The sequence below is a fragment of the Poecilia formosa genome, unplaced genomic scaffold (genome assembly GCF_000485575.1).
Source record: "Poecilia formosa unplaced genomic scaffold, Poecilia_formosa-5.1.2 Scaffold280, whole genome shotgun sequence".
Taxonomy (NCBI): Eukaryota; Metazoa; Chordata; class Actinopteri; order Cyprinodontiformes; family Poeciliidae; genus Poecilia; species Poecilia formosa.
Window position 1 is genome coordinate 36149 of NW_006800219.1, and position 18372 is coordinate 54520.

Here is an 18372-nt window from a genome sequence, read left to right on the forward strand (position 1 = left end):
ATATATATATATATATATTTTTTTTTTTTTTTTAAATGGTATAACAAAATGGATGCATACATATAACCCTTTGACTTTTTTTAACTCTGCACCTAAAGGTAAGTTAAGGTGATTTTATTCATATAGCACATTTTCAGCAACAAGGCAATTCAAAGTGCTTTATATATGGGAATATGTAAAGCACTTTGAAAAAATTTACAAAAGTTAACAAAAGTACAAAAAAACTAAACCTACTGCTATAACTAATAAAAACTAAACCAAAATAGAAAAAAATATTTAACTAATAATAAAAAGTAGCCAACACACTCCAAAAACTAATTAAACCTGAATTAGACAAACAAAAAGTCACATCCAAATAAAACTAAACTATAATGAAAAACCCACAACGATCATGACCCTGGTCCTGACCTGTACGTTCCTGACGTCAAGAGATTGACTCTTGCAGATGAGCATGGGTCCTATCAGGCCTGACGCGATGTCCCGCGTCGTGTCCACGGCGCTGTGATACATCCGTGTCAGGCATCGGGAATCTCCGTCAAGAGGCTCGTTCTCCTCCAGAACCTTCCACACGTAGGTGCGCGTTTCACCTGGCTGAACGGCATGGCTCTGGTTTCCTGGTTGATTATGTCCCAAGCAACTCCATCACTTCACGTATTTAAAATCTGTTATGTTTTGTTTGAAGCCTTATCTGGGGAATAGTCTATACCTCCTTCTGGATAGCTGACTCCCTCCTGTGACTTTTCGACAGTCAGGCCGTGTGGGTAGATACTGTAAGGCCTCGAGGCCAAATTCTTAAAAACAATCTGTGAAAGAGGAAGAAAGTGCATCAAGCCACAATCTAATCTGGCATAAAATGATCACACAGTTCCTGCTATTCTGTTTAATACTGTGCCAGCACCAAATTTAGGAATATAAGTGTTTGGCTTTGGCATTTATCTTTATACATCCTATTTCCTAAGTTTAAGGTTTTCTGCTCTGTTACAGTCTTACTGTGATCATGTCTCGGATTTGCGCTCTGATCACTGGACCCAAGATGCCCAGCTCATTCTTCCTGTGCTCATTTTCCACCTTTTCAGTGAATGATTCATTTTTGTACTGAGTGTACACCGCCTTCTTGTACTTTGCTCCGATGCGGCGTGCCGACTGTGTCAGGTACTGGAGCTTGAAGTCTCTAAACAGAGAGAAAACTCATATTTAGTCCAGCTCTGAGATAGCGAGTTTTCATGTTTCATGTCTTTGTGGGGAATGATAACTTGACCCCATTTATCCTCCTATAAGAACACCAAGTCAACTTGAGTTTAAATCAAAGACCAGATTTAAACCAGATTGAAATTCTGGGACATGACTTTGAAGGGGCAGCATTACGTGTTTTCCAGTCACATAATATCATTTTAGAACAAAATCAAGTAATAATGTTAATGTCACTTGTGATAAAAAATAATATATCAAATATGACTTAAAAGAAATTTGACTCACTAATTTAACGCCTTGAAATTGGGTCTCTGTCTCTTTAAAAACTCCTGCTCTTTCTGAAACTCCGCCTTCAGGAAGTCATCACAACATGGCTCCTCTATTAAACCTTTAACAACGTTTTTACCAGCATTGCACTGAGAAGTAGCTCATATAATGAGCTCAGCAGATGTTCCATCAGGTGTTTGCTAACTGCTGCTGGCTAGTCTGAAGGAGCTGAGTGGGGGAGTTATGGGCTCTGTGAGGCGGAAGCTTGGAAACTTGGAAATTGCAGCTGCATCTTGATGGCGGTGCTTGGTCCACCATGTTTTACACAGCTGAATGGTTGCCACGGGACATTAAATGATTTTCAAACATGCATGTAAGAATCAAGGCAACACCACATGCATGTTTTTGATAGCATTAGAACATAAGTAAAGCTCAAAAAGGTTGATTTTGCATAATACTGCCCCTTTAAATACACCAGCGACGCTCAAAAGCCTTCCAATGTGGTGAAAATAGTGAAGTTTCATTTAAATCCCGATGCACTGATCTTAAACTCCCATTGTCGGTTATAATGTTGACAATCTATACGTCAAAATAAAGTTGCTCACTGATCAATGTGTTTGTCGCTGTCCTTTGAATAGTCCCAGACTATTTCTTCTGCAGCAATGTAATACTTCCACTCATTGCTGTGTCGTTGCTGGAAGATTGTCATCTTTCTCACGGGCTCCTTAAACTCTTCACACTTCCTCACGTCCACAAAGCCGTGCATGCCAGCTGCAAACCAATCAGACGCATTCAAGTTGTTTCGGCGGGAAAGAAAATGGAAACTCTGTTGGTTTAAATGTTCAGGTCCACCCACCTTCCATGTGCTTGGTGGTGAAGGAGGAGAGCAGCCAGCGGCCTGCGTAGGCAGAAACCAGGCTGGCGGTGGCTGAGGAGCCGCTGATCAGCCCCACTGACGACACTTTGTGGCCGCTGTGAGTCAGGACCTGGCCGTTCATGTGAACTGAGAAGACCTCGGGTTCTGAGCTCATGCCCACCAGGTGCAGGCTCACCGGGGCGTGGGCACATAAACTTACGCCTTGGAGCAGAAACATAAAAGTTTTAATTAGAATTGAGGCAAAACAAGACATTTTTCACTCATTGAACAACAGACTAGCAGGTATTCTAAATTTCATAAATATCGTCAACATTACACTACAGTATATCTGTCTCTGCATTATGTGGTGACGATGTGGTATGAGACATATTCTGTGAAGAAAATCAAGCTCCTCTGCGTTCACCCAGTCCTGTTTAGAAACAACCAATCAGAGCTAAGAGGCAGGGTTTACTGCTGTCAATCACCCTCGCTCATCCTGCCCTCTACTTCACTCTACTACAGCTTTGTTCCTAATAGCCTGCTAGCTAATATAGCCACCAATGACTGCGGATAAATGGTTTTCCTGTAATGTGAGTTGCTTATCCACCTTTAGCACATACAGCAGCAAGTACATCAGGATGATTGGCAGCACTAGGACCCTCCTTGCTCTGATTGGTTGTTTTTGATTGGGAGCAGAGTATTTCTTCAAACGACAGTTGTAGCTCAGGGAGGAGATCGATTTTTTCACAAATGATCTGTCTCATAACATACTGTTGGGACATGATGACAGTTTTTTCAAATACGTGTAATTTTTTTTTTTTTTAAGTTTACTTCTATCGCTCAGATACTGATTTTTTAAGCTAACACTGTACACTTTAGAATACTTTGTCTACCAGCTAAGTCAGACTGCCACAAAATGTGTCTCAACTCAGGGATGATAAAGGTTTACGCCGATACCAACACTTTTTATTATTTCAGCTTGATATACTGATATATTGTTTCTGTGGTTTTTCCTTTGAATTATTCGGCTAAACCATTGGATAGAATTTGAACGACATTTATAAGTGCCTATGAAATACTTTAATAACATATTAACATGATAAATAGAAACAATAGTAAAACAGAGCGTGAATTTTTTCCTCTAAAACAAAGTGCAAGAAATCAAAACAAAATCTTTTTTGAGGTAGAGCTGTACAAAAATAAAATACAATTTCAAGAGGTAATCTGAAACTAAAGTATCAGTCTTAGTAGCTTAGCTAGTATCAATCCGATATTGATACCGACTTGGTATCGATATCAACATTTTGGATCAGTTCCTAGTATATGCCAAATGAAATTGCGCACTCAATTTAAAAGTTGCGATAATGACTCAATACACTGACCAGGCAAGGATCCCCGTGTGTATCCGTTGATGGTGTATTTGACGTGGTCATCTGAAGAGGGTCCACTTGGAGTGTACAAACTTTGTTTCTCGTCAAAGACCCCAAAGAGAAACACAAACTCATTGTAGATGCCCTTCTGCTGTCCCGATTCGTCCAAGACGCCTTCAATCAGAAGGAAGACATTAAATCCAATTTTTAATTCTGACAAAACAGAAAGAAGTTATCAACACACAACACTGACCGTTCTTGCAGACGAGCAAAGCACCGATGAGGCCAGAGTTGTAGTCCTGCACCACGTTTTGGTGGGAGATGTAGGTGTAGGTGAGACAGTCGGGATCGTCGGGCAGCGGGGAAACGTCTGTCGTCACCTCCCAGGTGTAAACATGTTCACCATTAGGCTGCACGATGTCGTCCTCTTTTTCCTTCTGTGACGTGTTGTCAAAGTAGTTGGCTCCTGTGGAAAAATAAATAAATAAATAAATAAATAAATAAATAAATAAATAAATAAATAAATAAGAACCTTTTCTTTCACTTACATGCTAATTTCTACGTCGAAGCTAGCTTAAGAGCTTGCTTAGCTAGTTTAGAGTAAAGGTGAGGATTTCAAACCAGAGATGGCCACAAAAGCATCTTCTGCTTGGAGGACTAGTTCCAATCATCCTGGGCAGTTAGAACATTTCCACTGCTGGGTTTGGATAAAACAAGCTAACGTCCAACTTCTGAATTACCCCTGATCTCAAAATACACTGTGATGCTCAAGTAGCTACAGAATAGTTTTTCGTTGGCATAAATCCTGCCCGACATTTTGTAGAGTAAGACCATGAACGGGATTTAAATACCATATTCTTTTTGGAAAATATTTTTTGAAATAATTTGTCATTGTCTCAAAAACACATAAACTAGCTTACAAGTAACTTCTCAGCGAGATATAGCAGCTTGCTTAAAGTCAATAATTCCTTAATTTTGATGATAAGGTATTTGGTCCACTGCCAGATTATTTCACTCATAACATGAGAAAAATGTCTTGTTTTAAGTTAAACATCTGCCAGTAAAACTATTATTTATTTATTTTATTATTTTACCAGTAATAAGAAATGATTTTCTTGAAGGAAACTTCTATATCTAACATAGAAGTTAGTTTAGTTTTATTCAAAGATATATGAACCAGAAACAAACCAAAAGGACTTGCTAAGATTTTGTGTTTTTGCCACTTTTTTTTTTTAACATGACAAAAACCTGGGATGTTAGAATTTTGAGGACCATGATATAAATATTTGTTCCTGTACAACATTGACCAAGTTTAGATCAGAGAAAATCTGCAGTAAATTCAAACTTGTGAACCCAGCAGGCCTGTTTTCTAAAGTCCTTGCAGCTGTGTGTCATATCCTGCCTGGAAAAAAAGGAACGGTTATGAGTAGGATGTTTATGTCAGTGATGAGAGGATTGACACACAGCTGCTAACCCAAATGGTTAGCAGTGAGATGAATAACATCCCTGTGGTGTGCAAACGTCTCAGTAGATTATTGGCCAACTCTGAAATTCCTTAAAACGAATGAAGAGGAAATAAACTCCTTCCTGTAAACAGTTCTTTAATTAACATTTCCTCTGTGGATTCAGTTTAATCACAGAGGAATTAATTTGAAATTAAGCAGCAACTGTATTTTTTTTATTTCCAAAAATACTCTATTTGTCTCAGCTGTTTTCCCATGCATATGAACACACACTGCAAAAACACAAAATCTAATTTCTGTTGTAAACATCTTAGTAGAATTGAAGTAAGACAAAACTAACAAGTCACTGTTATTTAAATCAATAATTCCTTAATATCGATGAAAAAATATTAGTTTTATTCGCACATGATGTCACTTAATAATCTACCAATTATTAAGTGAAATAATAATTAAGTGAAATTAATAACATGTCTTGTTATTTCACTTTTATTGTCCAAACAAGCAAAACAGCACATATTTTTACTGTGCAAGTAAAATGATCTTCCCTTTAAACAAATACTTTTTCCATCAATATTAAGGAATTATTGATTTATAACAATCTCCTATTTCTTGTTGAAGGGTTTCTTGTAAGTTAGTTTAGTCTTATTTCAAGTGTACTAAGACATTTGTACACTTGAAATAAGTGTACAACAAACACTTGGTAATATTTTGTGTTTTTACATTGCGGACAGTGATTTCCAAAGGCTTCAGGTCTTCTTCCTGTTGGACTTCAGAACCTTCTGCCTTGATAACCTGCCTGTCCTGGTTAATATGTTAGAAGAAGACAAACAGTTTTGTTTGCTGTATTGGCCAACGCTGCGTGAGCGATGAAGGGTCTAACATCAGGGACGCCTGGAGCGACCCGAATCCAGTGTGTGGCGTTCAGGGTTGGCCCCCTCAGTTGGGTCACTGTCTCTGTGTGTCTTGGTTAATGCCCCACTCACCCTCCGACTGCTTCCCGTAAGCCACTCCGTGTGGGTGGATGCTGTACGCGCCGTAAGCCATGTTTCTGAAAGTGACGACAATGGTCTCGCCCTCCTCGGCCCTCAGCGTGGGCCCCAGCAGACCTGCAGGGAGAGGCACAGGATCCAGTTTCTTTATTTGGACTTTGTGTGCGAGCAGTTCTGGGATTTGAAGCAACGTGAAAACACACCGGGGGCAAGTTTGGGACCCCTCTCTTGCTTTCTGGGTAATTATTAAATATGTGACTGTGGTGGAACAGTGTGAAAGTGAGTTCTGTATTTTATTTTTTTTCATCATCACAGACCAGGAGTCTGCAAGCTTCACAATCCAGAGAGCATTTTATTTGTCCTCAGTTCATCAACAAAAAAACCCCCAGTTTAGACACATTTTCTATAATAAAATATTTTTTTAAAAGTAAGCCTGCAGAATGTCATTTTATTAAAAAGAAAAAGTTTTATACATATTTTTGAACCTATTTTGAAATGCTAGCTAGACCTAACATTTGTGAGAGGCACGCACACAGTCGTGATTGTCAGCGCTAAGACCCGCCTCCTGACTCGCATTGGTTGTTTGTAGTTAGAACTGGGTGAAGGCAGAGAAGCTCTTCTTTTTTCTTTTCTTTTCTTTTTACAGATTATCTGCGCCATGTCATACTGTCACATCATAGAGACACTTTCAACAAATATTTAATAAATCTATATTATTAAATCTATATTATTATATATAGATAATAAAGGCTACACACTGCAGCTTTAATAATTGAAAAAATATTTTTTCAGCTTGTTTTTGAAAATGTTCTCCATCTGATATAAAACAAATTGGATGATCTAAAACATTTAAGTTTGACCGACAATATTTTAAAATAAATATTTGTTCCCAGCCTGGTTCCAGATGGTCGTAGGAGTACCAGGATGATTCGATGCCCTTCCTCTATGGAAAATTGTTAAAAAAAAAAAAATATTTCTGCTGTGGGAGTCGACTTTTGAGGCAGAGTTTCTACATGATCAGAGCCGGGCCATTGGCTTGTTTACCTCCAACCGCACTCACCTAACCAGGGCGGATGAGTCTTAGCCCGGCTGAAGGTTTCGTCATATTCCCGAAAAACCACTTTCTTGTAGGTGGGATCCTGCCTGAGGAATGGTGGGAAAATACAAAACATCAATCAGCAAGCCAGCAGGACGGGAATCTCCTCGTCTAGTCATGGTAAAAACAAACAACTCCGCCTCAAAAGTAAAGGAAATGAGTTAGTATTTAAGATCTGTGTGGTCAAGACAGGCTGTGATGACGGTCATGTGACACCATATGCAAAATTACTGTCTGGTTTCACACAAGTAAAGCATGTGTGTGATTTGGTTGAACAGTCAACGGCCTGCGGAATCACTTTTAGCTGAAATCTTGAAGATCGTATGTGGGTTTTGGTCAAACATCTCCACTTTGTCTGAAGCATATTGTTCAGGAAGTCACTTGGGCAAATTCAACTTTACAGATGTAGGTTGTGTTTCTGTGCTTTCCTTTTTTTTAGTTAAATAACTTTCCTTTCACAGGCATTTGAAATATTCAATACTCGTCTAATATACTATCCTGAACATCAACATCATCCATGTTATGTTTGACTTGTATATTCTATGACAGTGGTGTTATAGTTTGACAGTAAAAATCCAGCAATTAGATATTGGGTCTACAATATTTATTGTGCTAAATAAGTGCTAGTTACATAAGTGCGTTTAGAACTTATGTACCAAATTATTATGTGGTTATAAATTTGGTCATTACCAAATTACTACAATTTACTTAGAGGTCAGTTCCTCGTGTATCACTACACATTGTGCTAACAGGAAATTACACTTATGTTGGCAATTTCACGGCAATACCTTCTTATTACACAGCTGAAGTTGGAGGCACTTCCTGAAACTAACTTTATGCATACATAATTATATTATATGTCTGATTTGCAACATTATCTTCCTCTCCCATTTGTGCTTTAATGCCTGGAAATTACCAAATGATTAGCAAAACTGCAGAAATGTAAACCACACTACTTTATTTTTCCCTTTGTTCCTGGATATGTTTGACACAAAATAACTTTTTTTTTAAATCAAAACTTAGATGGTAACTGATAAGTTTGTGTAATAAAATGGAATGGTAACTGATAAGTTTGTGTAATACAATGGAATATTAGGGCCATCGTAGATATAGAAAAAATAAGAGTAAATTTCAGCCAAATAATTCTGAAATTTCGGGAGTAGTCTCAAAAATCCTCAGGAAAAGAACGAGAACATTTCTAATTGTGAAATGTTGACAATTTTCTATTTAAAAAAAAAAAAAGACAAAGAAAAACTCAGAAATTTTGAGGGGAAACATTTTGGACATTTCTGTCTTCCACAAGCCAAAAAGAGTTTCAAAGCTCTAAATTTTTCGACTTTTGAAATTTCAAAAATTTTTTCTAGAATTTTTTTCACCTATGACAAGAAAAATGTGTCACTTTTCAAACTCAAAAATTTTTGTTTGTTTTTTTTCCTGACATTTTTGGATATTTTTCAGAGGAAATGTACTCCTCTCTTTTTCTCTACCTACTGTGGTCATACAACACTGGCATAATGTAAAGTTTGTTCCAAACGAAGAAAGAAAAAAAATGATTAAAAATGCTGAAAGAAACAAAGACGAATTGAGCTGTTTCAGTAAAAAACCAAATAAACGGTTTATAGTTAATGTAAACTATATTAACAGTTTTGTTTACACACTTAACACACAACTATCATCCAGACAAACAAGCAAAGAGACACCATTCTTGCTGTTTCATATACATTTCTTGCCAACCTGTTTGTATCATTGCCAGAATAATTCCAGTTGATCTCCACAGCAGCGATGTAGTAGCGTCTCTCCTTGGATCTCTGCAGGTCCGCTTTAATGACCAGCGCTGCCAGGAGAACCAGGACGGGCAGGAGACGGTGAGCTCCTATCCCAGGACAGAGCTTCATGTCTGGGATCAATCCTCCAGGTGAAATGCTGCTCGGTTCCACAAGACTGTGATCTGGACAGAGAGCTGCGCTGTGTGTGTTATCTGTCACTGATACACACACGTGTCTGTTTCCAAACAGTATGTACCGGGGCAATGAACTGTGCCTCAGTGTATTTTTGTTTTTTCTTTCTTGGTCTTGTAATTGAAGTCATATGTCCTTTATCTTGAGTCATCCCTGAGGTTGTACCCAGTCCCATCTTTACTGAAAACGTCTCGTAGGAATAAGTGTTGAAGTATTTATCTGACCTCAGAATGTCCCTGGAAAGTCAGCCATGCAAAAATACACATGCTGTAAATCTACACTGGGACATTTGGTGGAAACGTGGAGCCATAAAACACTCACGTGGATTGGTCTTCTGGGAAATAAACAACCGAATCAACTCTGACTGTGCCTATTCATACAAATAAATATGAAACAGCTCTCAAAGTATGTTTTCCTCAACGACTAAGGCAGATCACTGCAAAAGCACAAAATATTACAGAGTATTTCTGTAGTTTCTGGTGCAAATATCTTAGTACTCTTGAAATAAGACAAACCAAACTAATAAGTAACTTTTCAACAAGCCATATGGGCTTCTTTTAAATCCTTAATATTGATGAAAAAGTACTAGTTCCACTGGCAGATCTTGTTATATCTTGTTATAAGTGAAATAATCTGCCAGTGGAACTAGTAATACTGCTGAAAGTCTAAAATACACATTTCCAAAGCATTCTTAATTAAAAAACAAAACAAAAAAAACAACCCATCATAATCATGGTTGTCATTTGTTCGAATGAACAAATTTAAACATTGAAATGAACAGTGGAAATGAATATTGTAACATGTAAATCTGACAGTGGATTCAGCATGACAACAGGTCAAAATTAAACATAAGAACATTTTGCAGCACCTGGGAAGTATGTGGACAAAAGGCTGAAAACGATGTATAAATGAAATGCACTAATAATTTAGAAGGTCCTTACCTATTTCACCTCTTAATTAGTTTTAACTATGGGTAACTTCCTGTTTGATTCGTGGTGCTTTTAGTTTGAAGGGGCAATTTCCGGTTTAACTGTTGGAGCAAAGTTAGCTTAACGGCAACCAGAAGACGTAACGGAGAGTATAAAATGTCTATATTTTTTCAGCACCCTCTTGATAGAGACAAAAGGTATGTTTATAAAACATGTAAATAAGTACATGTTTCAAATATTCTGTGACTGAAACCGTAAAATTACATAAAGATGTATTTTTTTAAAACAGCTTTTATTTAATCATCTTTGTATTTAAAAACACTACTGAATTCTAAGTCGTTTTGGCCATTAAAATAAAGAGCCGTAGCAGAAATGAAATGCAGTTAAGTAAATAACTCTAATCAATATTTGTGAATGTTCAAATTAGCAAGTTATGTTTTAGAGTAAAAGCAAATCCACTGGGGTTTCCAACAGAAAAAATGTCTTTATGATGAATATATTCAATGTTATCCCTAACTCAGTTCCATCAAATGCAGCAAAGCGTATCTGAGAAGAGTTCCTACGAATGGCTACGTTCGGCAGCGCGTGAGTCCTCGCTGCATGACGTCACCGCGCCAGCTGCGTCGTGAACGCGTACGATTCCTAACAAGGAAGTCGTCGGTTTGTGTTGACGGAATAAGAAGCTTCAGCTATGCTTTGGATAAAAGCAGCAATAAGTGGTACGTCGCTGTAAAAACGGAGACATCTTTCAGTTCGTACTGGTTGAACTGCTACAGAAAATATTACTTTATTTTAATATAGAACCACAGCTGTTGCCATGCTATGTTAATGCTAACTAAACGATGAGCAGCTGGTACAAAGAGAAAGGAGAGAACAGAAAAACGCCCACTATTATTTCTGTTTTGCATGATTAGACGGGCGTTATTCCCTTAATTATGTTAAAGCTGTTTTTGTAAAATTCTATTAAATGTGATTATTCTTTCATAGATTTGTTGGCTTTAAATGTAGATTGAGAATGGCTACCTGTCTCTGTCAAAAAGCTCAAAGCTAAACTTGACTGTGTAGTCTTGGGTCTTCAACCAGGGGTGTCCACAGTGTGGGGTGGGGGCCATTTGAGGCCCTTACAATAATGTAGTGTTGATAAATAGCAGGCCTAAAAGTTTGTCTTAAGCAAATGTCATGACATTGTGTGACATCAGTTCAATTCAATCGAATTCAATTAAAAAGATGCTTTGTTAAACTCAGAAGGAAATTAAATGTTGTTGTAACTCATCCAAGTTTCTTCAAAGACTGGACTCCAAAGACTTGCCATGGTCCCATGAACTGTCTGGTTAAGAACCACCAATTTGGCAGTGTTTCAGTTATTTAAAACAAAAAAACTCAATAACTATTGATATCGACTGATATGAAACTCTCATGTCTTGATGAGTTCTTTAGCCATACCATCTAGCCCTATCACCACATAATCCCTCTCTCATTTGTTCCAGCTGCTCTGACAAGTTGTGACCAGTTGAATTTTATCTTCAGTGTTGCAGTCACAGTCCAGCAGCCTGATTGTTTGTGTGACAGGTCTGAAGAGCTGAACCCAGAGCAGCTTCCTGCGCCCCAGCCAGCCAGAGCCATGGTGAGCTGCTGCCCCCGCCCCAGGCTCTGCTCCCGCTCCTCGGCCTACACGCTCGCTCTCGGCCTGGGCTTCGTTACCTTGGGGACGAGTCGCATCGTGCTGCTCAAGTTCTCAGCAAACGCCGGTGAGCGACAGGATGTACATTTTTAAACATAACATTGAATGACAATAAACTCTCTGTCAATATATTAGGCGGTTGTCTCCAGCAGGGGTATCCACAAAAAAGATTGGCTCTCTTTCATAAGTAATACATCTTGCTGCTTTTTTTTTTTTTTCTACTTTATTTTCAGAAAACAAGTATGACTTCCTCCCTGCATCTGTGAACCTGTTCGCTGAAGCTCTGAAGCTGCTCTTCTGTCTGGTTATGTCAGTCAGAGTGATAGTCAGAGGTAAAAACATCACTGTCATGGTATTTACTAGAGATGCACCGATCAATATCGATATTTGTATCGGTCCAGATATTGAAAAAAATTCCAAATGGACTATCAGTGACAATGTTAAAAAAAAACATTTTGTTTAAAAATAGAAATATTTTGAAACAACAATTTGAGTAATCAATTCAGCAATATCGATATGTAATAGATCGGTATCAACAGATACTTAACCTCAGGTATCGGTATGGAAAGTGTAAAGAGTGGATTGGTGCATCTTCAGTATTTACAGTGGAAAACAGAAGTTTACATTCACTGAATAAAAAGACACACACTGCTTTCTTCTAACTGTCGAAAGTTAAATCAAACCAAACTTCTCTTGATTCGGGACAGAATCATCAAAATTTCTTCTGTGTACAAAAAGCCACAATAATGAGTGAAAGAATCTGCCAGAGATTCATAAATTAAGACATTTTCTGCTGCTTTTCTGCTGTGTGTGTGGGTTTTCCTGCCATTTTTATCACCAGTCTCGCTGTTCACTCTTCTTGTCACCTGACACATCTGATGAGTGTCACTTTGACTCTAATTATATAAGTTTTATAGGAGTTGTTTCTACTTTTGTGCTCCATTTCAAGTCCAGAACATTTTGACACTCTGACATTTGTTTGACTCATCATCTCCGTCACATATCTCATAGACTCATTGTGAGGGTTTGGCATGTTTTTATCATGTTTCAGTTCATCAGTTTATTCCAGTCTGTCTGGCTTGATTCTGCTTATGGAGACGCTTTCAGCAGATTTCTGTGTCTGAGAACAGATAACAGCCTAAAACTCACCATGTTTTCAGTCAGCTAATTATTAGCGACCAGGCGAGTTCTTATTACATTTTGCTTGTTTGTTCTTTAAAGAAATGGAATCAGATAGGCAAATATGAAGATTATTATTGTTGTTTGAGTCAGTAGGGACGCACCAATCCACTTTTTTCACTTCCGATACCGATAACTGAAGTTTAGTATCAGCTGATACCGATCCAATACAGACAAACATCGCTGTATTGACTCATTTTTTTTGTAAGCACACATAAATGTACTGAATTACAAATTTATTTGATAACTTTGCACCACTACAGCACACTGAAATACACCAAACACTTCACAAGTCACATATGAAAAAACATCACAACTGTAATTTGTTCAGTCAGTGCAATGAAGAGTTTAAGATGGACAGATATAATGTGAAATAAATAACTATAAAGTATGATGTCACTCAGACCACAAAGCATAGAATTATACTGAATAGATCTGTGCTTATGGATTGGAAGCATTACTAACAATTTGAGCTTTTTAAAAATATACGTCCCAATATTTTAAAAATATAGGTGCAGCTCAAGTTAAAAGTAAAAATGTTGCAGTAAAAATGTTGCATTTTAAAAATATAAATATATAAAATTCATAGAATTTTTACTGCATGTATGTGTGCGTGCGTGCGTGCCTGCCTGTGTGCGTTTGTGTGTGTGTCCTCAGAGGGACGATCATGCAGGGAACTGGGCTGCGCCTCCAGCTCCTCCTTCCTGATCTCCCTGAAGTGGGCCGTTCCGGCGTTCCTCTACTTTCTGGACAACCTCATCATCTTCTATGTGATGACCTACCTGCAGCCGGTGGGTAAACGGTCAGATCAGGATCCTCATCACACACTCTCAGGGCCTCATCTGACCTCAACACACACTCTCAGGACCGGACTTACAGGGATGTGGGGCCCTGAGCGAGAGCCACTTTTGGTACCCCATAAGCAAATTTGTCTACTATTAAAAATGACAGCACAACAATACGTAATTCTATACATTAACTAATGCATGGTTGGTTTAATATGTCCCCTGAACAGTAGCTCCATATAATCCTAAAAAAATTACTTTAACTTCTTAATTTTCAAATACTTAAGGATTGTTTATATTTGTAAAATTCCCAGACTTTGACTACAATTCAAATGGTTGTAGAATCATTTGATATGGTTCTACAACTTTTATATAAAGTTATAAAGTACAATACAAAACACATATTCATGTAAACAAAAATTTAAAAAGTGTTTGGTGCCCCCAAGAACACATCGCCCTGAGCTACTGCCCATGTAAGCCCTTTCTAATGTCTGGCCCAGCACACCGTGCCTTCCCAATTTTATTTTATTTTTTTTACTGTGTGTATTTTATTTTATTTTGTTTGGTTTTGTTTTATTTTGTGTATTTTATCTTTTAATTGTATTTTGTGTATTTTATCTTTTAATTTTATTTTGTGTATTTTATTTGAGTTGTTGAGCTTTAAGGAAAGAAAACAATATATTGCTTTTCTACAATAAAAATCTTTAAAGTCTGATGTCTCTTTTTAGCCAGTCCCCTTTTACTCCAACGTCCCAAAATAAAATGAATTTCATCCAATTGGCCTCAGAGATATGTAAAGCCAGTTGTGTATGTTTTAATCTCTGTAAATCCAGCTGTTCTGTTTCTGAACTCTGAGGTTTTTTAGAGAACATTAGTGAACAAACGGCATTATAGAGGCCAAGGAACCTTTTCTCAGGTATTCAATGTGATTATTTGTGGAGTAAAGCCAGAGTTCCTCCTGTATGTCAGACCTCAATCCTTCATTCTTTTCTCTCTAAAGGTGTTGATTTTTCATTTTCTGACTCTGCTGTTGCTCTTGTTGTTCCAGGCCATGGCAGTGCTGTTCTCCAACTTTGTCATCCTGACCACAGCTGTTCTCTTTAGACTTGTTTTAAAGTAAGTGGCTCAACTCAGCATTTCCCTGTTTGTTCCTACCCTAAGATGTGGCTATTAATGCAGAGACAAAAGGCATTCTTGCATTCATGTACTATTGGTGACCTATACAAGGTGTCTGCATAGCCTTAAAAAGTCTTAAATTCATGTGTCTAAATTTACGGCCTTCAAAACCTCCTAAATTCATTAAAAAATGTAAGTTGTCAGGCAAAAGTAGTTGCTAACATACCATTTATAGCTAGCTAGCTGTTTTGCGCCTGTCATGCGTATTTGCAGCTTTATCACCGTTTGACTGGATGACATTCATTTTTACCACTCGCTCAGTTCTGTTCACATCCCCATATGGGGTTAGGCACATTCTGCACAAAAGAAAAATAACTTTTCAGCCAGGCACTATGGGGATAAGGCTATGGAGCCATATGCAGCACGAAAAAGACAAATCCGCTGCCAAGAGCCACAAACCCCAGAAATGTCTGTTTTTAGTAGTACGATTGTAATACAGCAGAATCTCCCAATCATCCCTTATATTTATAGTTTTTTCTGTCTTAAATTTCAAGGTGGGACTAAAAAGGTTTTAAAAAGTCTTAAATTTGACTGAACCTGCAGATACCATGTAGCTAGCTTGCTAGATTATTTGTGTCTATTGTATATAAGGGCAACTTTATCCAGAAACAACACAGTTTTGGTGCCCTGGTGTGGCTAAAGCTCCCTAGAAAATTATCTGATATTTTCTTTTGCACATTTCTGTCACAATACAGGTATTAAATTCCATTCATAACAGCCTTAAAAAGGTCTTAAAAAGTCTTAAATTAGAGCTAGTGAAGCCTGATCTCACCAGTCTGCAGCATGAAGGGTGCTATAGATTTTTCTTAGTCTTGTGTTGAGCATCTTCAGACTGACCAGCTGTCGTTCCAGTGTAATTAAACCATTATGATGGACAGCTTCAGCATCAGACGGACATGTTTGGTTTTTCCTTCAGGAGACGCCTGTCCTGGGTTCAATGGGCTTCTTTAGTTATCCTCTTCCTGGCCATCGTCTCCTTGACAACAGAATCGGGGGGCAGCCAGAACTCCGCAGCAGTGCCAGGCCTTCACTCAAACCCGCTCTCCACCCCGTCCAATTCCTGCATCCTCTACACACAGCTCCTGGAGCAGATGAAAAACAGCAGGTAACTTCACTCTGGAGGGCCACCAGGCTTTACTTGCCCCCCCCGCGAGGCATTTGTTTATTTTAAATAGGAGTTTTTACACACCAGGAACATCGACAGTAAAGACACATTAGGCTGGTTTTATAGTTGACACACCAACTGCAACGTCCCTGCATCTGCCTGTTGGCTTCACACACTATTTCAAAATTACAATTCTTCCTTATGTGACTCAGAATTTTGTAACTTTTAACATTTTTTTTTAACACAAAAACCTCAAGAGCCCCCACCACCGGGCTTAGCAGGTGTTCTGAGGGAGACTCTGGCAGCCGTCATAGATTGACCAGTACATGGATCGTTTCTTGACTGACAAAAGACCCGACAGAGCCTGGGCTGCCGTCTCCAGAGCTCGTACTCCTGTGGTGAGAGTGTTTGTTGGTTGTCCGGCAGCGCCTCCGAGTCGTGGACGTCGTCTCTGCCCGGTCAGGCCTGGAAGGAGCGGGTGGTGGAGAAGCTTCAGTCGCTGGGCGTGGGTCACGTCCTGCTGCTGCTGCAGTGCTTCATTTCCGCCATGGCCAACATCTACAACGAGAAGATCCTGAAAGAGGGAGACCAGCTGACAGAGAGCATCTTCATTCAGAACAGCAAACTGTGAGGAAACGCTGAAGCAGCAGGAACACGGTGTGTGTTATGGTGTGTGTGTGTGTGTTGTGGTGGTCTCACCGGGCCGCCTGCTGTCTGCAGGTATGTGTTTGGTGTGGTGTTCAACGCTCTGACTCTGGGGCTCAGCAGCGAGGCGAGAGGACTCACCATCCACTGTGGCCTCCTCCATGGACACAACGTCTACTCCCTGGCCCTGGTGCTGGTCACTGGTGAGGACTGATGGGCGGTGCTGCTACTGCTGCAGCGCCAACGAGCAGAGATACTGACCTGCCAGTGTCTACAGATTCAATTCTGATTCTTAGGCTCACAATTCAACTCAAACAAGTTTTAATTCAGAAACAATTTTCGATTCAGAAGCTATTTTTATTTCAGAAACCAATTTTTCCATTCTTGAGATTCTGTTTAAATTATGAGACTGACAGGAGTGTGAACAAATAGAAAACAGTTATTGTTATGTCAGTTGTACGAAATTTCATCAGTTTATATTTAACCAAAAATAAAGTTCTGTAAATTAATTGACCATTATTAGTTTAGTTTAGCTTCATGGCTTTTTCTTAAATGGAAAAATATAAAATAATTATTCCTCTTCCTCTCTCAGCCGCTCTGGGCTTGTCTGTCGCCTTCATCCTGAAGTTCAGAGACAACATGTTCCACGTGCTGACGGGGCAGATCACCACCGTTCTGGTCACCGGCTTCTCCCTCTTCCTGTTCGACTTCCGGCCGTCGCTGGACTTCTTCCTGCAGGCGCCCATGGTCCTGCTGTCCATCTTCATCTACAACGCCAGCCGGCCCAGGGACCCCGAGTACAGCCTGCAGCAGGAGAAGCTGCGGGTCATCAACGGAGAGGTGTTCGAGAGGTCCAGAGGGGTAAGCGGCTCGGCTCAGGTCAGCAGGCAGCGGCACGCTCAAACACTGTGAGCTAAAGCATTTCACAACTGAGTGGAGTCTGAGCAATTAGCCAGGAGAAAGGTCTAAAACATACAGAGAAGAAAGTTTTACACCTTTACCAACATGTTTTAGACACTTGTTTTTAATGGTAAAAACTTTGTTAAAGGGTTAATAGAGGAGCCATGTTGCCATGACTTCCTGAAGGCTTCAGAAAGAGCAGGGACTTCTTAAAGAGACAGAGTCCCAATTTAGTTATTTTTTTTCCTTTTCCCTCAATAGTTTTCGCACTGAACTGTACAGAATAAGTCAGATTAAAAGGGTAAAAGTTTTTGAAATGATTCATCAGGGAAACCGCTGCATAGTTTACGGCGTGTGGATCCAGTGGGATGCTTGTCTAAACACATCCTGTCCTCTGTGTGTTCCTGCTGCTGTAGGACGGCGAGGAGCTGGAGCTCCTCACCAAAACCAACACAGACAGCGAGTCTGACGAAGACTCTCTGTAAAAATCCCGAGTTCAGAGGATAAACCACTGCTAAAGCTGAAGTCTGAACCTCGTCACCCGGCATTTGAACTGAATAACGGTGAGAAACGGCGCTGAAGGCAAGGTTCTAATTCACATTCTGAAACGTGCCTGCTTGTGCATGAATGCTGCTGTTTGTGTTGTGACAGAGGAGTGACAATTAAAAAAAAAAATCGGACAGCACTTAAGGATCGTTAAGAGTTTTTCTGTGTAAATAATCCTGTAATGCCTCCAGCTGTTGAGCCAATCTTGAGCTGGGATTGGGATCCTATAAGACTTT

The 18372-nt window shown here is 39.2% G+C and overlaps 2 protein-coding genes across 2 annotated transcripts in view; one reads left to right on the plus strand and one right to left on the minus strand.

Moving 5' to 3' along the window:
* f5 (coagulation factor V) overlaps positions 1 to 9252 on the minus strand; it is a 19941-nt gene extending 10689 nt beyond the window's left edge. The window contains exons 1-10 of the mRNA XM_007571394.2: positions 8967 to 9252; positions 7197 to 7279; positions 6131 to 6253; positions 3938 to 4150; positions 3697 to 3858; positions 2315 to 2536; positions 2064 to 2229; positions 991 to 1171; positions 707 to 803; positions 409 to 614 (exon numbers count right to left, since the gene is read on the minus strand). Of these exons, the coding sequence (XP_007571456.1) occupies positions 409 to 614; positions 707 to 803; positions 991 to 1171; positions 2064 to 2229; positions 2315 to 2536; positions 3697 to 3858; positions 3938 to 4150; positions 6131 to 6253; positions 7197 to 7279; positions 8967 to 9127 (1614 nt within the window). The 5' untranslated portion in view covers positions 9128 to 9252. The remainder of the gene's footprint in view (positions 1 to 408; positions 615 to 706; positions 804 to 990; positions 1172 to 2063; positions 2230 to 2314; positions 2537 to 3696; positions 3859 to 3937; positions 4151 to 6130; positions 6254 to 7196; positions 7280 to 8966) is intronic.
* A 958-nt stretch (positions 9253 to 10210) lies between these two features.
* Positions 10211 to 18253, plus strand: slc35a5 (solute carrier family 35 member A5). Its single transcript, XM_007571396.2, has 11 exons — positions 10211 to 10316; positions 10641 to 10838; positions 11689 to 11867; positions 12034 to 12132; positions 13637 to 13770; positions 14813 to 14880; positions 15857 to 16045; positions 16472 to 16672; positions 16766 to 16893; positions 17283 to 17551; positions 18007 to 18253. The coding sequence occupies exons 1-11, from the start codon at positions 10276 to 10278 to the stop codon at positions 18073 to 18075; spliced, it is 1575 nt and encodes a 524-aa protein (XP_007571458.2). The 5' UTR covers positions 10211 to 10275; the 3' UTR covers positions 18076 to 18253.
* Positions 18254 to 18372: the final 119 nt, after the last annotated feature.